At 51.6% G+C, this 21,988-nt stretch overlaps 2 protein-coding genes across 3 annotated transcripts; one reads left to right on the forward strand and one right to left on the reverse strand.

The window, feature by feature from the left end:
• The first annotated feature begins 216 nt into the window (after positions 1-216).
• Positions 217-8,761, forward strand: BEST1 (bestrophin 1). Of its 2 annotated transcripts, XM_060019022.1 has the most exons (10): positions 217-368; positions 1,593-1,687; positions 2,261-2,494; positions 3,119-3,273; positions 3,667-3,744; positions 4,044-4,196; positions 4,416-4,496; positions 4,784-4,935; positions 6,677-7,318; positions 8,383-8,761. In XM_060019022.1, the coding sequence occupies exons 1-10, from the start codon at positions 217-219 to the stop codon at positions 8,399-8,401; spliced, it is 1,761 nt and encodes a 586-aa protein (XP_059875005.1). In that variant the 3' UTR covers positions 8,402-8,761. The 2 variants fall into 2 exon arrangements, with proteins under 2 accessions (XP_059875005.1, XP_059875004.1); XM_060019021.1 differs by lacking the exon at positions 8,383-8,761 and having other exon boundaries at positions 6,677-7,349.
• A 96-nt stretch (positions 8,762-8,857) lies between these two features.
• Positions 8,858-11,806, reverse strand: FTH1 (ferritin heavy chain 1). Its single transcript, XM_060019023.1, has 4 exons — positions 11,477-11,806; positions 9,718-9,864; positions 9,278-9,403; positions 8,858-9,181 (listed from the first exon to the last, which is right to left on the reverse strand). The coding sequence occupies exons 1-4, from the start codon at positions 11,588-11,590 to the stop codon at positions 9,017-9,019; spliced, it is 552 nt and encodes a 183-aa protein (XP_059875006.1). The 5' UTR covers positions 11,591-11,806; the 3' UTR covers positions 8,858-9,016.
• Between the last annotated feature and the right edge of the window lie 10,182 nt (positions 11,807-21,988).

Genomic DNA, 21,988 nt, shown 5'->3' on the forward strand with positions numbered 1-21,988 from the left:
TTTCCTGGATTCTTGGAGGTCACCTCACCGCCCCCCTCCCAGTGTCCAGATGGGAGAGCTGAGGCCCAGAGAAGGGAAGGGTCCTGGATAAGGTCACTCGTGTGTCCTGGACAGATTCTGAAGAGGTCCCTACTCCTTCCTGGCCCCCCCCATCAGTATCCCTCTCTGTCTGTTCACCAGCACCCAAGCCCACCTGCTGCAGCTCAGTGCCTGGCCATGACCGTCACCTACTCGAGCCAAGTGGCTAATGCCCGTCTAGGTTCCTTCTCCCGCCTGCTTCTGTGCTGGCGAGGCAGCATCTACAAGCTGCTCTACGGCGAGTTCCTCATTTTCCTCATCTGCTACTACATCATCCGCTTCATTTACAGGTATGGGGGGACAAGCCAGGGCTTGGAGCTCCTGGGTGCCTCCCAGCCATCTAGGCGGCCAATGCGCAGAGACAGATAAGGCTGAGCTGGGCTTGTGGTCAAACCGTGGGGCCTGAGGCCTGGGGGCTGGGGAGGAGAGAAAAGGAGGCAGCCTTGGGGGGCAGCTCAGTGTAGGTCGGAGCATCTCAAACACGCTTTCCTCAAATCGAGGGAGGGGCATTGGAACCCAGGCCTTACCTAGTCCCACTCAGTCAGCCTGTTTCCCTGAATCCCACATAGTCTCACAGGCCCATAACATACTTTTTTTTTCCCAATAAAAATGTGTATTTAAACGATAAAAGGCAGCTAAAACCACAGAATATATGATAGCATTTTTAATGGAAAAAGCATTAATGATGGCAATGCATTGACAAATATCAAACACATAAACCTCTTGAGTTCATAATGATAATCCTAATAACAAAGCATGTTCATTTCCTTTGGTTGTTACTAGGGTGTCAATATACTTAAAGAAAATGAAGACTTTATTTTTTAGAGCAGTTTTAGGTTCGTAGCTTAACTGGGCAGAAGGTACAGAGAGTTCCCATATACCCCACCCCTCCTGCCCCACCCACTCAGCCCTCCCCCATTATCACCATCCCACCCCAGTGTGGGACATTTGTGATGACAGATGAACCCACACACACGGACACATCATTGTCACCCGAAGTCCATAGTTCACCTTAGGGTTCACCCTTGGTGTTGTACATTCTGTGTGGTTGGACAAATGCATAATGACTTGTATCCACCGTTACAGTGTCGTACAGAACAATTCCATTGCTCTGTGCTCTGCCGATTCATCCCTCCCTACCAGATATTTTTTTTTAAAGACCAAACACTCATTTCAACCTGCTTTCAAACAACTGTCTTTTGGATCCTTTAAAAAGGTCAGTGGTACCTAAAGCTGACCCCTTCAGCAGGACCTTCCTTCCTCCACCTTATAGAAAACCTCCTGAGGGTTTCTCCTCCAGGCATGGAGCAGAGGGCCCATTGGGGTTTCAGGGCGGCGGGAGAAAGAGGGGGACCTGGCTCAGGCCAGAGGAGGGGCCCCAGGCAGGCCAGTGAAAGGGATAGGGAGGTGAGGCTGCCACTCTCCTACCCCGGGCCTGGCTGGACCTGGGACCGGTCTCAGCCATCCCCTTCCAGTATCTACACATCTTTCCCCCCACCCCCCGCCTCCCCCAGGATGGCCCTCACGGACGATCAGCAGGTGATTTTTGAGAAGCTGACTCTATATTGCGACAGCTACATCCAGCTCATCCCCATTTCCTTCGTGCTGGGTGAGCTCCCCCTTCCGCGTGTTGGGGTCCCAGTGGCTGCTCCAGGCTCCAGACAGGCAGATCATGAAGAGCTAGCTGGGGAAGGCCAGTGGCATGTCAGCGCCTCTCGGTGGTTCAGGGAAACGGGGAGCCTGCAGCCAGAGGGACTGAAGTTAGACATTAGGAAGGCTGTCCTGCTGTTAGCACTCAAGACCCCACTTTCTTTTTTTAAATTTTATTATTATTTTAAACATCTTTATTGAAGTATAACTGCTTTACATTGCTGTGTTAGTTTCTGCTAAGACCCCACTTTCTGAGGGCAGCGCCGACATTACAGTAGTCTCTGGAGCCTTGCGCAGGAGGGGAGGTATCTGGCGGATTTCTGGGAAAGCAAGCGGGGCCAGAGAGAGAACTCAAGTCTCTCGTGCCTTCACGCGAAGCTCTGATGGTCTCCCCTTCCCGAGCGCCCTCCAGGAGGGTTGGTGCTGGGCCCAGCCCCATTAGAAAGATGGAGAAACCGAGGCGTCGCCCTCGCTGGGCTCTAGCCGCAGCGTGGGCCTTCGCCCCTCGCGCCCCCGCCCCCCTCCCGCCCAGGCTTTTACGTGACACTGGTCGTGACCCGCTGGTGGAACCAATATGAGAACCTGCCATGGCCCGACCGCCTCATGAACCTGGTGTCGTGCTTCGTCGAGGGCAAGGACGAGCAGGGCCGGCTGCTGCGGCGCACGCTCATGCGCTACGCCAACCTGGGCAACGTGCTCATCCTGCGTAGCGTCAGTGCTGCGGTCTACAAACGCTTTCCCAGTCCCCAACACCTGGTGAAAGCAGGTGGGCGGGGCCTGGAGAAGCAGTGGGCGGAGCCAGAGGCTGACAAGGGCGGGGCCGGAGCTGCAGATGGGTGGAGTCAGAGGCCCCAGGGCTGAGGATTGGGTGGGACCAGGAGCGGCGTGGGGTCGAGACCTGGGATGGCGGGGTGGGGGTGGGGGGCGGGGACCTGAATTGGGCGGGGCGAAGTCAGGGGTCTAAAGGTGGGGAGAGGCCAGGAACCGACTCTAGGAGGATAGGGCTTTGAGATAGGGCTAAGGCCTCTTGAGGGATGAGGGAAGAGTGAGGGTTGAGGGCCAGAGTGGGGCTTTGGGAGCTGGGAACTGCCCTTCCCCTTCCTGTTTTCCGGTTTCCAGTCTGTACGTCAGCAGTCTCACTCTCTGGCCTTGCCTGACCTGATCCTGGTTAATAAGACAGATCCCTCTCACGTACTCAGCCCAGAGCAGCACATAGTAGATACGACGCAGTGATAATTTGTTGAAAGAAAGAGGATCGCAAAGGAGCTCTGAGGTCCCTATGGGCTCAGCAGGGACTTGGTTTGAACTCTGGGTCCCACCCAGCAGGGCCTGGCCAGCCACCCCTTCTGCAGGTTCCCCTACCCACTGTCTTCTCCACTCTACCCCGCAGGCTTTATGACCCCCTCGGAACACAAGCACTTACAAAAACTGAGCTTGCCACACAACTCATTCTGGATGCCCTGGGTGTGGTTTGCCAACCTGTCAACGAAGGCCTGGATTGGAGGTCGAATCCGGGACCCTGTCCTGCTCCAGAGTCTGCTCAACGTGAGCCCGCTACACACATGGGGCTGCTGCAGCGCGGGGAGGGTCACGCCCCACGTGGAACAGGTTTTCTGCAAAGAGGAACTTTGAGCCTCTGAGGGTCTTCCCAGAGCCTACCTTGGGACTGTAGGATCTCTTCCAACAGGATTCCGTGGCCCAAGGTGGCCCCTTTCCAATTTCCCCTCCCCTCCCCTCTCTAAAGTGAACCTCTGAGATCCTGGTTCCTTTCTGATATTGAGGAGGCTGAGGCACAGAGAGGTTAAGTGAGCTGTCCATGACCACACAGCCAGGGCTGGACCATGAGCACGAGACCCTGGTATCTGCGGAAGAGCTGGGGGGTGAGCCTGGGAGAGCAGGTGATGGTCAAAGGCCCAACCTTCCCTCCTGCCCCCCTAGGAAATGAACACCTTGCGTACTCAGTGTGGACAGCTGTATGCCTACGACTGGATCAGTATCCCACTGGTGTACACTCAGGTGAGGACTAGGCTGGTGAAGCTGCCCCTTTGGGAAACTGAGGAGGACCCGGGAAGCAGCCTGTGATGGGAAGGGCTCACTCAGAGGCTGAAGAAGAGGCTCACCCTGGGGAGTCAGGTCTGGACTTTGCAGGTCGTCTCTAGTGCCAAGTTCAAAGAGTCCAGGTCCCTGCCTGGTCCAGGTGGTGGAGGCAGTGTGATCATCCCCATTCTAAAGGGGAGACCACAGAGCCTGGGGAGCTTCCTGATCGCGCGGTCCCCACGCGGCCCATCTCTGCCGACGCCGCCTCTGCCTCCCAGGTGGTGACCGTGGCGGTGTACAGCTTCTTCCTGGCTTGCCTGGTGGGACGGCAGTTTCTGAACCCAGCCAAGGCCTACCCCGGCCACGAGATGGACCTCGTTGTGCCCCTCTTCACATTCCTGCAGTTCTTCTTCTATGCTGGCTGGCTGAAGGTAAGCCTCCCCGGGACAAGGCCAGCTGTGGCCCAGGGAGTCATGGCCAGTTAGGAGAGGAGGGGCCCTACATAGTGGCTTTGGAGACAGTGGTCAGGCGAGAAGGGCATCGCTGAGGGGGGTGGAGAGGTGGACATGGCAGGAGCCAAGGTTTAAGGGTGGGAGCAAGGCTGCGAGGGGTCCCACCTGAGGACTTCCAGAGCCTCACCTGCCCTCAAGGTGGCGGAGCAGCTCATCAACCCGTTCGGAGAGGATGATGATGACTTTGAGACCAACTGGATTGTCGACAGGAGTTTGCAGGTATGACGGGAGGAAGAGAGCCTGCCCCATAGTCCCTCCCCAAACTGGACCCGGGCGGGGGGGGCCCACAGTTCTGTAGGGAGGCCTCACAGTGAATGGCCCAACCATTTACTCACAGGATTCTCAGCCTAACTATTGAGGCTACAGGCTGCATCAGTCTCTCCATTTCACAGGAAGGGAAACTTGAGGCCCAGAGAGAGAGCAGTGACCTCTCCAAGTCACCTGGCAAATTCATGGTCCTGCTTGGGCTGACCTGTTGGACTTCTCCTTCTGTCCCCGATGACCAGGTGTCCCTGTTGGCCGTAGATGAGATGCACCAGGACCTGCCACCGATGGAGCGAGATATGTACTGGAATGAGCCAGAACCACATCCCCCCTACACAGCCGCTTCTGCCCAGTCTCGTCGGCCCTCCTTTTTCGGCTCCACCTTCAACATCAGGTGGGAAGTGCCAGGGAACCACTTCGGTGGGTAGAAAACCCCAAGTGCGAGGGCCTGAGAGCTTAGAATATATTAGTTAATGCATATTGGGTTCCTATTGAGTGCTGGGCGTTGTACTAAGCTCTTTACATATATTAGCTATTCCCCCCCCCTCCAATAAACTTGGTTTGTTTTCTCCAGTTTTCAGATGATTAAGACCAGGTTCAGAGAGGTTAAGTCAGTTGCCCAACCCAAGGTCACATAGCTAGCAAGCAGCACAGGTGGGCCAGGTATGTCTGGGTCCAACTCCACACCCTTAACCCTTACCTTGTGCTGTGTAAGGACTCTTAAAGCTATAAGGGCTCTTAGGTAGTCTCCAATCTAAGCCCCACCCCTTATCCAGAGTTGAAAACTGAGGCTTAGAGAGAGAAGGGACTTACTCAAGGGCAGTCAGTGATTAGTGATGCATCTGGGATGTCAGGGCCTGGTTCCTGACTCTGGTTCAGAGCTATGTTTCCTGATAAGCCAGGGTGTTGGCATGGGGAGTGGGAGTGGGGCTCCCTGGGCAAGGGAGCGAGCAAGAGGCTGGGTCATCACAGGGACCTTCGGAGCAGACTTCTTGCTACAGAGTACGGGCCTCAGGTCAGCCCACAGCAGCCACATTTTCCCCCACATGGGTCCTCTTTCCCTGATTTGGTTAGAATCCCTTTTGAGCTGTAGCTGGGCCATGGCCGGCTGAAGAGGCGCCCCAGACAGCTCTCTCTCCCTAGGATGACAGAGTGGAGAGGACTTCGGAGAGTGTTTGCTGCATCTCGGGATCTATCCCATCAAGGTGTTCTTCCACAGTATTAAAAGCGCTGTTCTCTTTTTAAGAACCGAATATCCTATTCAGCTGTAATTAGAATTAGCTACAGTCTCTAGTTGGTGTGAGGAAGGTTTGGATAAGAGATCAAATGATCAAGGAGGGAGGCTTGCTTAGGTCAGAAACATTGCTGGAGGTCGCCTCTGAGTTTTCCATGGTTGGTAGCCCAGCTGCTGGGGAAGGAGGATAACAGAGAATAATAACACATAGACCTTGCCTCCAAGAAACACACGATTTAGTGAGGGAGTTCAAACCCAGGGCCCAGACTCTGGATACAAGGTACAAAGTACTGGATGCCTGGGCAAGGGACAGAGTATAGAACAGAGATCACCTTTGGCTGCCTGAGAGCTGGCCTCCAGCTGGACCTGGAGCTGGGCCTTGAAGCATGGGGAGAATTTGGACATGGGCAAAGGTGGCCACATTCACGGGTGGGTAGGCTTTCTCTTGCAGAGTAAAGGCTTTAGGCTCCCAGGAAGCCAGACTTCTCTCTGGGGGGATACTGCTCCCCAGCGGGAACCACAAACCCCTGGCTCACTCAGTCACTCCTGGGCCTCACGTGACCCTCCATACCTGGGGAAGAGCCGTTCAGACAGCCTGGAGTGAGGGGTTTCAAAGGGAAAATGTGGGTGCTGAAGAGGAAGCCCTGAAATACCAGGCTAGGGAGTTTGGATGTTAACATGGGCAAGAGGGAGGAGCCACAGAACAGTGAGGCGAGCTCGGCCAGGAGGGATTCATTGAGAGGTACAAGATGGATCAGCAGAGAGGCGAGTCAAAGCTGAGGTAAGGAAGACTGTGTCCTGGGCCTTGGGCCAGAGGGAGAAGAGAGGGTCAGGGAGAAGTCAAGTCAGGCTTCAGGCCGTTGTCTGCCCACTGACCCCCGAGTCTCCTGTTTCTTTCCAGTCTGGATAAGGAGGATTTGGAGTTCCAGCCAGATCCGGAGGAGGAGGAAAGTGCTCACACTGGCATCGCTGGCCGCTTCCGAGGGCTGCAATCCCACGACCGCCAGCCCCCCAGGACAAACTCAAAGACCAAACTACTGTGGCCGAAGACAGAAGTCCTTTCCCACGAGGGCCAGCCCAAGAACCTCGGGGTAGACGGCCAGGACACCAGTGATCAGGAAGACGTCAAGGCCTGGAAAGGGGAGGATGCCTTCAAGTCCGCCGTGCTATACGGGAGGTCAGGCTACCACAGTGCCCCCCAGACACCCCTCAGCCACACCCCTATGGTCTTCCCACCTGGACAGTCAGCACCCTCAAGTCTTCGCAAAGTCTCAGGCATGGATGACACCGTCAAAGACCAAAGCCTTCAGCCTCCAACTCCCAGGTCCAAGAAGAGCTTTGAATTGCTCCCAGAGAGTGCTGGGGCCTCAACGGAGCACCCGGAAGTGAGTCACATGAGGAGGAAAACTGTTGAGTTTAACCTAACAGACATGTCAGAGGCCCCTGAACATCTCAGAGAACCGCATTTGGGACAGTCGACAAGCAACATACACACTATACTCAAAGATCGTGGCGATCCCTACTGGGCCTTGGAAAACAACAGGTCTGTCCTCTACCCACACCAGGGTCACTGAACCCCCCAGCCCACCAGGGGTGGTCCCCACCAGCTTCCGCTGCTCTGAAGCCCACCCTACTCCCAGTTTTCCTATGGCTCTGTGGCTGCCAGGCCATGCCCAGCGCTGGCTTGGGGCACACACCTGGCCGCCACAGCAGGGGCTCTAGGGAGGTGTTGGCGACTTCTGCTTATTTCACCCGAGAGCCTGACTCACCAAGACTTCTCTGGGGCCCAGGGATAGGAAGACGAGGTTTGCACCAAGAGTAACGGCAAAGGGCCACTAGGCCAGGCTTACATGGGCTGATGATACCAGTGGGCCCAGCTCACCTTAAGCGGGGGTGGCAGACACAGAAACACAGGCAGAACTCGGGGCTCTAGACTGTAGCCCAAGAACTCGACTTACTGGCCAGGCTTAGCTGGGAGGTCGCATGAGCCCTCCCCCATAACCAGTGGTGGCTCTGAAGCCCTCCTGGGAAGGGTGCCACACTCCTGGGAACTGGCAGATGAGGTGGGGGACAATCCAGGTCCCTTGGGGCATCTTACTGCTTTGGGGACCTCACCAAGACTTCTGAACTTAAATGAGCTCTTCATGCATTTTTGAGGTCAACCTAAAGTTGTCACGGTACCACCAGATGTTTGCCTTTATTCCAGATTCCCCAGATGTTCACTCACCCAATTAGACCCAGCCCCCCACCCCAGCCCCCCATCACGATGTGAAAGGGAAGTGTAACTTCTCATTTCTTATTATTCTCAAGCAGTTATTCTGAGGTCAGAATACCTAGCTTTGTATTGAAAACTGAAAAGGCTGAAAAGGCCTACCACCTGTCATACTTCTCAGGGCTAGCTGGAAACTTACAAATCACTGTGGCTGGTTTAGGAAACAATGTTAATGTAGTTGGTTAGCAAGGACCCAGACGGCTCCCCAGTCTTCTAACACTACTCACTGGTTAATATTCAAGATGTCTCAACCTCTTCCCTCCTACTGCAGCTATTTTCCTATTGAAATGAAGGTCTTTCCATACTCATGTAAACTTTCCTCAAATTCTCACTAGGGATGAAGCACGTTCCTAGCCTGCTTCCCAAGGGGGATGCTTCACCGGCCTGGTCCTACCTGCGTGTACACCAGCAGGACACTGATCCAGTCATAGCCATATAGCTGTCCACACTGAAGAACATGTCCCTACGACAGCCTGAATTAAATGGTTACCTTAATGAAGAACAAGAATCAGTAGCTTCAAGTCTACTTTAAGCCTCAAAATGCTTTCCATACATATAAATTGTGAAAGCCAGAACTGCTGGAAACGTATAAAACACCTAATTCAGAATCAGGAATCCTTAAGTCCTGTCTGAATTCAAAACACCCAAGCCTTGGTATCTTTCGCAAACTAAGGAATTTCGTACGTAAACACAGATCCTCCTAAGCGGTTCACTTTGGTGAGTGTGACTGAGCCATGGTGGCACTTACAAGTTTAATAAAGATGGCCTGGATACACTCCTAGCCCACCCCGAGAATTCAAAGACAACAGCTGGGTACCAAATTACTTTATTTGAAGGAATAGTACTAAGGAAAGGACTTGTAGATATTTTGGTACAACTTACAGAAAAGGTAAGGTAACCCAAACATGCATGCACTGCCTTGGTGACCAGGGAGGTCACCCCTGTGGCTACGGGAAGCCAGCCTAAGGCTTAGCTCTCATTATCACTGTTTCCAAGGGTGTGCTTGTCAAAGAGATACTGTGCCATGCCAGATTCGGGGGCCCCCATCGTGCGCAAGTTGGTCACGTGGTCACCCAATTCTTTAATGGATTTCACCTGCTCATTCAGATAATGCGTCTCAAGGAAGTCACACAACTAGAAAAGAGAACAAGGAAAAAAGTTATTGGGAAGCTTCCCCAGCCCCTAAGACAAATGATTTCCTCCATTTACTCCCAGGTTGCCAATACTCACATGGGGGTCATTTTTCTCAGTGGCCAGTTTGTGCAGTTCCAGTAGTGACTGATTCACACTTTTTTCCAAGTGTAGCGCACATTCCATTGCATTCAGCCCATTCTCCCAGTCATCACGGTCTGGTTTCTGAATGAGAGGAGGTTAAGTCAGTGCATCTGCAACCTCTACCACTTAAACCACAAATCAGCAAGCATCTAATGTGTAACAACCGCGCTTGGCAAAAGGAACAGCCAAGTTCCCCCTGACAACCGCTTCCCATTTAATATCCTTGCCCATTACCGTCTGCCAACTTTAGCTTAGACGGTAGGCCCGAAAAAGCGCAAAAGACAAAAACCCAAAGTATCCTCATCTGATAAGGGCAACTGCTGAGCTCAGTGATTTCTGACATCAGAGGACTGCTAGACAGATGAGGCATGCCGACCCTAGGATCTTCAGTTCACCTTGATATCCTGAAGGAAGATTCGGCCACCCCGTTGGTTCTGCAGCTTCATCAGTTTCTCAGCATGTTCCCTCTCCTCAGAAGATTGGTGAAGAAAATATTTGGCAAAGTTCTTCAAAGCCACATCATCGCGGTCAAAATAGTACGACTGAAAACAGTACATGAACATGTTAGGGATTCCCAAAGAAAGGCAGTCGGCTAGTCTAGGCTTCCTTCTCAAAGCCCAGCAAGAAAGGGTCTGAGCACAGGAAGACTAGAGCAAGGTGTGTTCCCGGATTGAACACGACAGTAATTAGTTTTTACTCTGAAACACAAAAATGAAACTTGGTCCTTGAAACTGAAAGTTTGCTACAAGGAACCGTTAGAATATCATGGGAATTGCCTCCACCATGGAACATCTTAAGCATCTGTTTAAGTGCACAGTAAAGTTCTTACAGCCCCTGTGAAATCTGGTTGAAGAGATGTTGGAGTATTTACCCTGCACTGTTAGTAGTGCCTTCTCCCCCTCCTCCCTGGGTAATCCACGTTAAAACATGAGCTGCGGGCTTCCCTGGTGGCGCAGTGCTTGAGAGTCCGCCTGCCGATGCAGGGGACACGGGTTCGTGCTCCGGTCCGGGAAGATCCCACATGCCGCGGAGCGGCTGGGCCCGTGAGCCATGGCCGCTGAGCCTGCGCGTCCGGAGCCTGTGCTCCGCAACGGGACAGGCCACAACAGTGAGGCCCGCGTACCGCAAAAAAAGCAAAACAAAAACAAAAAACATGAGCTGCCAGCTTGCAGCAGGCTGATGGATGTGTAAAATTAACCCACTAGGCAAGGTAACAGTTGTTACCTTGTTTACCATGTAAACATGTTATCAGTAGAAAGCAAAAATTTTAGTCCCTTTTACACCCCTGCTGTATTCAGTTGTTCCTGAAATGGAGTGACAGTCATAGAAATCCAGGCGTATTCCAAACCCATCCGGAACACGTTTATTCTTGGATGATTTGCAAAACGTAATAAGACAATTATAACTAAAACTCCTACCACACCGATTAAAACCAGGATTTTGGAAAACTGATTCCACCGATTACTGCATGGAAAATTTTCAGGCCCCGTAACTGTTGGTGGACTATATCCAAGAACTAAAGATTTAATTACGCCACAACCCTCAGACACAAAAAAGATAAAGAATACGGGTGGCAGACAACTCGGTGAGACTGAAAGGGAGATTTCTAGAGATATGCTTCAATTCAAGCGGGACTTCGAGATAAACAGAGCGGAGAGGTGGAGGCGGCTGTTCGGCCCACGAGAAATAAACCACTTCGCACCAGCCCCCACAGTTGGACACCATTACCCAGCAGGCTCCGCCTGACTCTGGGGGATGGGAGCCGGACCTCCTCAGCACCGCCCCCATCACGTGATCGAATGCAGAAGGGATGGAAATGCGAAAATCCACCTTCCTAACTGCAGGGTCGTACTGGTGGCAAGTGTGGCAACCCCGGGAGGAAACTCAGCTCTCTTTAAATAAACTGCGGTGCGCAGAGGCGGCCCTGGCCCGCGAGGCAACACTCCCAGGGGACAACTGCTCAGAATTTCTGCGCAGGAGTCCTAGAGGACCCCGAGCACCCTTCATTTTGCAGAAGGGCGCACGGAGGCGGGAGGCGGGAGGCGGGAGGCGGGAGGCGGGAGGCGGGAGGCGGGAGGGCCCTCCCGGTAGCCACACCCCCGCCCTGCAGCCAGGGAGGCCGCGCCCGTGCCCCGTGGGCCCGCCCGCGCTCACCATGGACAGGTAGACGTAGGAGGCGTAGAGCTCCAGGTTGATCTGGCGGTTGATGGCGGCCTCCGAGTCCTGGTGGTAGTTCTGGCGCACCTGCGAGGGGGACGCGGTCGTCATGGCGGGCGGCTGAGGTGAAACGGTGGCGGTGGCTGCGCGGCGCTGTAACGGCGGCGGGGACCTTGGGGCGATCAGAGGGCGCCGTGAGGTGGTGGCGAGGGCTGGCTCTGAGCGGCCGGCCGGAGCGGGGGACGAGCGCCGGGTTCCGTCCAAGCACTGTTGAAGCAAGAAACCGCGGCGACTCTCCGCGAGGACTGTGGCGCAGGTGACTCTTGCCCGGCTCTTATAGCGGGAATGGGCGTCAGGCCCGCCGCGGCCAATCACGCCGCCCGCCCGCCTAGCTGAGCCCCGCCCCTTCCTGTGGACGCGCGGCTCCGCCCCGCTGGGGGTGGGTGGGGAAGGAGGGGTGGGGGTGGCGGTGCGGGGTCTGGGTGGCCTGGAGGGTGCAGCTTGTTCCGTGGAACGTGGGGCTTGTTTCGTGGGGTTGGAGAGAAAACCTGAGCGGGGGCGGGAAGCTCAGTTCGGAGCCCTGACCCCGGTGGCGTCCTAGGTCTTGAAACCGACAGGAAACTGCCCCTGGCGCCGGGGGCGTCAGGGCGATTGCGAGGTCCCAGAAGGCACCCTGAGACTCTTGGCCAAGGGCATGTTAAAAATCAGAGCGGTAGAGCCGCAGTTGCCACACCCCGAGGTGATTACTTCGTGATGCAAATAGGGAACCTGGAGGGTGAACGTGGGCCCGAGGAGGCCGAGTGAGTCAGAGGTCGGGCTGGGAAAGGGCTCAATTTCTCTTCCTCAAAGCTTAGAAAGAGACCGAATGCAGGCCGGGTGGGGCCCACGGCCCGTCGCGGGTCGGCCCCTCTTCCGGCTCCGGCGACCTGGTCCGCCGTTTGCTGAAAGCAAATATGGCTCCTCGTGAAGCATTTGATACAACAAAGGCTGGGCGGGTCGTGTTTCCCGAGAGACTGCGGTGATCGCCTTCCCGAGGGAAACGTGGGGATGAGCCATTGAATTCTGAGGAAATCGCCGGTAGCTTAAAGCTCAGAGACCAGGGATTAGACAATAGAGAAGAAGCCGCTTGGGTCTGGAAAGGATGCTGCGAGGCCATTTTGAAAAGGCCTCTTTTATTGGCCCCAGTCCCAGGAGCCTCGGGCTGAGCAGGCGCTACAGGGAGCCACCCCCAGGTTGTCCTTGGAGAGAAGCCAATGGCACTGAACGAATGTGCGCGACAGATGCCAGGGACCCTGGGGAGGGGGGGAAACACAGGGGCACTGCGTGTGGCTTGCAGCAGTGTCCCCAGCACTGAATGGGTGTGAATTCATGGGTGGCAGAACTGGACGGAGCTAGGCCGAGCGCCTGCGCCCCAGTCTGCTCTCCTCAGGGTCACTATTCTTAGCCAGGTTCTTCAACGCATGGGTGGGAGACCTACCCAAGAACCTTTTCAGGATGTTCATAAACATGCAACTGGAAGCTGGACTTCCAAACCTTTAAAAAACATTTTTTTAAAAATTTCAATTAAAAAAAGAAAGAATGGAAAAAAAGGAATGTATGTCTCTATAACTGAATCACTTTGCTGTACAGCAGAAATTAACACAACATTGTAAATCAACTATATTTCAATTTTAAAAACTTTAAAGAAGGAACTTTACTAAAATATTAAGTTGCTGATGGAATTATGGCACGATCTCTTGCATCTGTTATTCATTTCAAAACGAACATGTGTTACTTTAAGGAAAAAAGTTTTTAGTGGGGCTAGAGCTACATATGATAAAGTAAGCAGAAGGGTGGTGGGAGAATACAGACAAGGAGTGCCTTACCCAGTCTGGGATAGGAGGTCAGGGAAAGCTTCCCTAACAAAGTGACACTTGAGGGGGACTTCCCTGGTGGTCCAGTGGTAGGGAATCCACCTTCCAATGCGGGGGATGTAGGTTCCGTCCCTGTTCAGGGAACTAAGATCCCACATGCTGCAGGGCAACTAAGCCCACGTGCCACAACTGTTGAGCTCGCATGGCACAAACTACAGAGCACACTCTCTTTGGAGCCCGCACAGCACAGCTAGAGAAGAGAAAACCCGCTTGCCAAAACTAGAGAGAAGCCCGACAGCCGCAACTAGAGAGAAACCCGAGCAGACTGAGGGCCATAATGAAAAGATTCCGTATGCCTCAACAAAGATCCCGTGTGCCGCAACTAAGACACGATGCAGCCACACACACAAAAAAGGGAAATAAATAAATGTTGAAAAAGAAAAGAAAGTGACACTTGAACTAAGTGTCACTTAGTTCAAGGAAAAGTAAAAGAAGGAAAAGTAAAAGAAAGGTGAAAGGGAGGAGGGAGATGAGGAGGGAATTCCAAGCAGAGAGAGCAGCATATGTAAAGGTATAAGGTGTGGAAATGCATGGCCTATCCAAGGCACCTTAAGAAAATGTGTTGGCCTGAAAGTAGAGTCCATGTTGGTGAAGCCTGGGAGGGTAGTATAGGGGCAAGGTCAGGAAGGGTTGTGTGTCGTAAAAAGGGGTTAAATCTTATCCTGGAGGACATGGAGACCCTAAAGGATTTCTAGCCAGAGAAATAACCACATTAGTTTTGTTTCTAGAAATCTTACACCGAATCAACAGAAAAACTATTAGGGTAAGAGTATGACAAAGTTACCAGATGCAAAGTTTTCCTATGTGTCAGTAACCAGTTAGACAATGAAATGAGAGAAAAATTTTCTTCATTTACAATGGCAACAAAAGCTTAAAGTGCCTAGGAATAAAGTTACCAAGTGTGTGAAGAAAACTATAAATGTTTACTGCTGGACAGAAAAGAACTTGCATAAATGAAGAGACACCGTGTTTCTACATAGCCAACCTCAGTTTGGCAAAGATGTCAATTCTCCCCAAATTAACTTATAAATTCAGTGCAATTTCTGTAAAACTCAGTGGTCTTTTGGAACCTTGACAAAATGCTTCTAAAGTTCATTTGGAAGAGTGTGTAGAAAAGCTGATAAGCATTTGGGGGGAAAAATGTTATGAGGTTAGATTTGTCCTCCCCGATATAAAAAAAAACAGTAGTATAAATATAATATTATAAAGCAGTTGGTACTGGCGCAGGAAAAGGTGAGTAGATCAGTGCAACTAAACAGTCCTACCCCCATATGAACGGGAACTTGGTACATGCTAAAGTGGCATTTCAATTAGGAGAGAGAGAGAGTGGGTTCAGCAAATGATGTTGAAACAATAGATAGTCATGTAGTGAAAAATGACTCAGCATTTCAAAAATACGTTCCAGATGGATTAAAGATCCAAGCCTTAAAAAACAAAAAACAAAACAAAAAAACCCCTATAAAGTCATTAGAAGAATATATAGAAAATTATCTTTTAGAATTTGGGGGTAGGGAGTGTTCTTCTGCAGCTGCCTTAAAAAAAAAACAACCACCACCTATGAAGTCATTAGAAGAATGTATAGAAAATTATCTTTTAGAATTAGGGGGTAGGGAGTGTTCTTCTGAGGCTGCCTTAAAAAAAGAAGCCAGTTGGCAGATATGACTACTTGAAAATCTGGACGATGGCAGAGCAAGAAGGACCAACTATTGAACTACACCAAAGAAAAAGTAAAGTCCAAGTCTTCAGAAAACAAAAAATATGCCAAAGCAGAGAAAATCGATGACACTACAATTCCTGAAAGAGCTCCAAAATGAAGCAAGATTGCGAAACAGAATGTTACTAGAGTGCCTTGGTTATCAGGTGCATTTGATTACAGGAAAGAGATAAATTTAGAACAGAACTGGCCCCTTTGGCAGTGGGAGGGAAGAGGAAAATAGGGAATCCAGAATTTCTGGGACGTGTAGTATTGAAGTTAGAACTCTTTGTCTTTTTCAACCAGTAAAAAATAAAACCAAGAAATACTTTGAGTAACACAGGCTGATTAAGATGAATCCTCAGGGTAATGACCAAATCAAGAGCATGGCCGTCACACAGTTTGTTAAAATTTCTGAATGGATTAAGGTAGTTTCTAGGAAGTCCTTTCCGTTGGACCAAGCGCCTGGGGGGCCCGGGGGGGGGGGGCCGCGGGGAGAGCAAAGGGTGTGGTCCCACCAAATCTTGATGAATTCAAAATACATGGAGTTAAGTCTTTGAGAGGCATATCTAGAAACATACTGTGAATAGTTATTGGAATATGAAGCTAACTGGTATCAAGTAGGTAAAAAGCCAACAAAATTGTTCCTTTCTTTGCAAAGATGAGTGATTTAAGTTTTTGAAATAAAGCTATAATTAACTAAATAAAATGCAGAATCTTAGGTGTTTTATTAAATGTGTTTTGACACTTGAATACAGCTGAAACAAGATGCAGAACATTTCCATTATCCCAGAAAGTTTCTCTGTACCCCTTTCCAGATTTCCCCCATACCCCTCAAGAAGAGCTCTCTTCTGATATTAACTAACTTGGCATGTTCTAGAATTTCATATGGATGGAATCATACAACAAAAATGAAAAGCTGTAAGACAAAAGATGCCGTAAACAAAGTTAAAATACAAATGACAATTAAGTTAGTGTTTGTAGCTTGCTAAGTAGTGAAGATTCATAACCATACTATACAATATATATTCGTATGTATAACCGTATATTGTAGACATATAGATCACTTTTGGATCGTCTTCCCTGCTGCTGTATACTGTAAGCTCCTGGTGGGCAGGCATTAGTTCTGTCTTCTCCATCCTGCATTTCAAGCATTTTGCAAGATGCTTGTAACTTGGTCCTCAGTATTTGTTGAATGAACGGATGGATGCATGATTGAATGTGGAGGATAGTTTAAAGTCAGACAAGAGGGCTGGGTACCTGTTGGGAGGTAACAGCCCTAGTTCTCAGTGAGTAGAAGAGACAGAAAGCAGATTTGAGAGATATGGAGAAGACAGAACAGACAGGATGAGGTAGCTGATTGGATAGCTGTGGAGGGGGGTGGTAAGGGGGGGCCGGTGGGCAAGAGAGCCCCCAGCTGTCTGGCCTGGGCAGCTGAGTTGCTGCTGCCGTTCACTGAGGATGGGGACACAGAAGGAAATGCAGTTTGGGGGGAGGGTTGTTGAAGGAGGCCAGCTTGGTTTTGCACAGGATTTGCTGAGTTTCAGGGCCTCCAGGACATCCAGGTGGACAGAGCCAACATGAAGTTGGATCCACCGGAAGGAAGTTGTTCTGGTGCAGAAAGGAGGTTTCTTGGCTCCGTGCTTGGTTAAAACACATGCAGCTGCAGTGACCATCACAGCAAAACTGAGGGTCAGCTTGGGATGTAGAAGGTCACTGGGGGAGGCCGGCTGGGAAAAATGAAAGGGCAGTCTTGTGCTGGGGGTGGGGGGTGTTTGCTTGGGCCTGTTCCGCACCTTCTGGGAACCCTGGGGTGTCCGAACTGCCATCTCCAAGCCTCTAGATCCTTTCGAAGCCCTGGCCTGGTCTTTGGACCTTTGTTGACCAGGATTCTGCCTCCCTCCCCTCCAGCCCCGGCTCCTCTGAGAAGGTGGGGAGTTTGGCTGGCCTCCCTGGGGCCTCTGCGGGAGGAGCCTCAGGCTAGGGAAGAGCCAGGCCTGTGGTTTCTGGAGGACTCCAGCTCACCCGGGAGGGGGAAGAGGTGGGGGATGGGATGGAGAACTGCTGCCCCACCGTGACTCAGCACTCTGCTGGGCTGGAGGGGTGGGGCTTGGGCTCCAAAAGTGCTCTGTCATCCGGGGGAGGGGAACGTTGGAGGGCTTTACTATAGGGTAAGCCACATTTGGTAGTGTGTCCGGGTGTCCAGGCTGGACCTGGAACAAAGGGATCTAGTTCACCCACCCAGGCCTCAGATAGTGTTTTTGCAGGAAAGGGAAGGTGTCACTTTTCACACCCATTTCTTTTTTGTTTATTTGTTTTTCTTTTTTTTAATATTTTTTTTCTTTTCTTTTCTTTTCTTGGCCTCGCTGCTCGGCTTGCAGGATCTTAGTTGCCCGCCCAGGGACTGAACCCGTGCCGTCGGCAGTGAAAGCGCAGGGTGCTAACCACTGGACCACCAGGGAATTCCCTTTTCTTTTTTTCTGTGCCTGCTTCTTCCTCAGTGCTTTCCTGCCTCACAGTGAGTTCTCAACAGATGCTGGGTCTCTTTTTCCTTTCTAGGGATTGTTGCTATGGGGTTATGATTCCACAGCTGGAAAATCATAGGCCTTGGAATGTTAAGGCTCAGAAAGAACTTTAGAGTTTCCAAATCACTGTATTTTACAGATACAGAGGTAAGAGGCCCATAGAAGGCCAGGGCTTGCCTAAGGCCATCATCACTGGCAGAAACACAAGCTGAAAATGAAGGACAAGACGCATGAGGGCATACGGTGTGGGGTCGTTAAAATGGATACATTTGTTGCTGGAAAGTGTATATGAAATGATGTTATATGAAAAAGCAGAGCCCAGAATAGTTCCTTCACAGCTGATGACAGTGAAGAATCCCCAGGCTGGAAGCACAGAGGAGGACTGGGAGAGAACGGGTTCAGTGATGTTTTCACTGAAGAGCTGGTGTTTTCAGTGTCTGGGATTTTCCCTGAAGTTAAGTAAAGTGACGTGTGCAGGAAATCAGAGTTCAGAAATTGGAAAAAATAATACTGAATCAGATTTGGGTGCGTTTCTGGACGATGCAGCCGTGATTCAGAGAGCTTGTCCTTAAGGCATTTCTTGAAAACCCAGCAGTCTAGGTACTCAGGTTTCCCCTTTTCCAGGAGGTTAAGGTCAAGAGCCATGACCTGGGATGTTTGGGGATAAGTGAGAAAGGAACGCCCACTTTTTAAATTTATTTATTTATTTATTTATTTATCTATCTTTTGGCTGCATTGGGTCTTCGCTGCTGCGCTCAGGCTTTCTCTAGTTGCGGTGAGCAGGGGCTACTCTTCGTTGCAGCACACGGGCTTCTCATTGCGGTGGCTTCTCTTGTTGCGGAGCACGGGCTCTAGGCACACAGGCTTCAGTAGTTGTGGCACGCAGGCTCAGTAGTTGTGGCGCACGGGCTTAGTTGCTCTGTGGTATGTGGGATCTTCCCGGACCAGGGCTTGAACCCGTGTTCCCTGCACTGGCAGGCGGACTCCTGACCACCGTGCCACCAGGGAAGCCTGGAAGGCCCACTTTTTAAGGCAACTCAGGCCTTACCACATCCATGGGAGCTCCCTCTGGGAGAGCCCAGCACACCTCACCTCTGCCAGAGACTTTATCCCATGGACCCTGGCTGTTGTTTGCTTGTCTGCCTTCCCACTGGACTTTGAGCTCCATTTTAACCTGTGTCACCAGACCCTAGCACAATCGGGGGCCCTTCCGGTTCTAGCAGTTTGCAGCCCTAGGGCCCTCCTCTGGAATCATCAGGCCCAGTGGAATAATACCTAGTCTCTGCCTTCAGACTGTAGGCCTCTGGAAGTAAGCATCTGGCCTTTGATGGTCTCTTGCTATATCCTTCCGAAGGAGCCCCTGGGTATGTGCCCACATTCTGGAAGCTTCAATGAGGTCACCTGGCCTTTCCAAACTTTGATTCTTATATTTATTTACGGTCTCTGGAGCTAGTCCTCCCCCGTGCTACCCTGGGTGTCCCCCCCCAACACACACTTTGGGTGCCCTTGTCACCACGATTCATGTTTCACCCCATGAGCTGGTACCCAGCCGCATGGCATGCCCACGTCACCCAGTCCAGGCTCGGCCACGCCCACCCTGGCCAAATCAGGAGAGGCCTGGCTCAGCAAAGGGCAGCCTCGGAGAAGGGAATGAGTAGAGTGGCGTGCTCGCTTTGGCCGAGGTGGGCAGCCAGGAAGCAGAGACTGACGTCTGCCTCTGCTCTCGCCACGTGGCTGCGCATTTCATCCACACCCAGGGGAGGCTGCACGAGCACAGTCCCACGTCTGCTGGGAGAAGTTGAGGATGGAGGCAGAAACCTGAGCTTCAGGCTGCCCTGAGCCGGGGGTGGGGGGTGGGGCGCAGGGCACAGAAGCTTGTTAGGAATCTGAGAGGCCAGCAGCCCGGGGCAGAGGGGAGGCCGAAGTGAAGGGCAGCTGGGGGCTAACCAAGCTGGGAGGCAGTAGAATGTAGCGGGAGTGAGTGACTCTCTGACTTTCCCAGGAAGGTCCGTAGGTGCGTGTGCTCCGGGCAAGCTAGTGTTTCTGGCTAAGCAAGCAGATGGGGCCCAGTGGCCAGCAGAGGGGAGTCCTGAGTGTTCCAGGAGAGGGTCAGGACCCAAAAGACCTCACCGTTATCGTGGAAGAGGCCCTAGTCAGCCTTTGACTGTTACCAGTGTCCCTGGCCCTGTATTTCCTGCCTGCACTACCAGTTGCAGCCTGGCCCTTCTCTAACTACCATCGTTCCAGGACCCCTGTGGTACCAAAATCCGAGGATGCTCCAGTCCCTTGTATAAAACAGTGTAGTATTTGCATATAACCTATGCACTTCCTCCTGTATTCTTTCAATTGTCTCTAGCTTACTTATAATACCTAATACAATGTAAATGCTATGTAAACATGCCAGGCACACGACAAATTCATTTTGCTTTTCAGAACTTTCTAGATTTTTTTTTTTTTTTAGTATTTTCAATCCAGTTGGTTGAATCTGTGGACATGGAACCCACAGATATGGAGGGAAGATTGTAGTCTCTTTTCTGCCTGTCCCAGCTTTATGAAATGCAAAGGTAAGCACTTCACTCCTCTGCTTAAAACTCCTCCCAGGCTCTCCTCTGCCCTTGGGATAAAAGTCCAGTCTACCGTGCAGTGAGAGGCCCTGCTCATCCGCCAGCCACTCTCCTCCTGGGCCTCCTCTTCAGCTATTCCCCTCAGCCCAGTGGCGGTCCCCTTGGACTTGGTATATCTGGTCCCTCTGCACGGACTGCCCTGCCCTGACTTTTCTGCCTGAAAACAACCCAGCCTTCGACACCCAGCTCACATATCCTCTGTGAGGCTTCCCTCACCTCCCCCTGCAGAGGTGAGAATTTCCATTCTTTGTGCCCTCCAGTGCTCTGAACATTTCTCTGTGGCCACAGTACTGCAGTGACTTGTTTTGTACCCACCTCCCACACCGGAAGGGGAGCTCCTGCCCTATTCACCTTGGCAGTGCACTAACATCACTAATCATCAGAGAAATGCAGAGAAATGCAAATCAGAGAAATGCAAATCAAAACCACAATGAGGTGTCCCCCTTTCAAACATCCCCGCCTTTTGTAATACTTTGGAATCACTAGCTGGAGTTCAGCAGCTCTAATTTTTTTCCAACTTGCTCATCTGTCCAGCTGTCCTTTCAGTACTGTGGGTGTGTATGTGGTGGTAGTGACAGGAATCCAGAAATGTTACCTTTTCTGGAATGGGTGATTTCTCGAAGAGTCACACCTACTTCCTCACATCCACTCCCCCCCAACCCCCACCCCGATTTTCCTCTGGGGAGACATCTCCTCCCCTCCAGCCCCTGCCCTGTACTACAGTTAGAACGGCCTCTGCCCCCCACATTCAGAGGAAGATACATATTCTGTCACTTGCAACACATTTTCCAGTCAATTTACCTTTTAAATCACCTAAAGGGCAACTAATTCCTTCATGGATCACAGAATTTTCAAGCCAGGAAGTTGATTTTGAGACTATCGAATACTTTCATTCAGCCACTCAAGCAACATTTTAAAATGCCGGCTTTGGGCCAGGCCCTAGATGAGGAGACTGAGTCCTCGAGGGAGGAGGGGCCTGACTCAGGGTTTCACAGAAAGTTTGCGGCTGAGTCAAGGACCAGAACCTAGGCCTTCTGCCCCCCAAGCCAGCATTCTCTAATTATGCTCCTCGGCTTCCCGAGATTAAATCCCAGTGGCGGTGTTTGCACGTGGATACGTGAGTGTGAAAAAGATGGAGGACTCTATGCTAAGCAGTGGTCACTGCTTTCTGGGCAAAGCAGAGGTGGTAAAGACTGCAGAGAAAGGGACAGAGAAGAAGGAGGAAGGAGAAAATAAAGAGCTGTCCATGATCAAAACTACATTTATGAAAAATTCAGCACACATATGTACATGAAAATTACACACACACACGAAAATCACATACACACACACACACCGCTTGCCTGGTAGAGAATGGCTAAAGGAAACAACTGAACAATTCACTTATGCTTTCAGTGCTGGGCTGAGCCGTGGCCATACAGTGACAAGTGGGACTCCGTGTCTGTCCTCAGGAGCTCCAGCCGTGTCTGACAACGTTCCCTGTGAATGTCTGTGATGACCACCTTGCCTGCCATACCTGCTGGCTGCAAGGGCAGCACTGAGCCCAGATGTCACCTCCCTGTGGGGCCCCGGGGCAAGCAAGCAGCAATTAGCAGCTGTGGAATGGGGCCTGTGGAAACATTGCCCAGAACTGATCAGAGCAGATTCCAGATGCCCTGTGTTTCTATCCAGGAGTCAGAGGGAAAGGGGAGCTGTTGTCAAACCCATTAGGCACCTGTGGAGGGGCCGTCAAGGATCCTTGCCCCCGACCCCCC

Source organism: Delphinus delphis, chromosome 8, assembly GCF_949987515.2.
Source record: "Delphinus delphis chromosome 8, mDelDel1.2, whole genome shotgun sequence".
Lineage (NCBI taxonomy): Eukaryota > Metazoa > Chordata > Mammalia > Artiodactyla > Delphinidae > Delphinus > Delphinus delphis.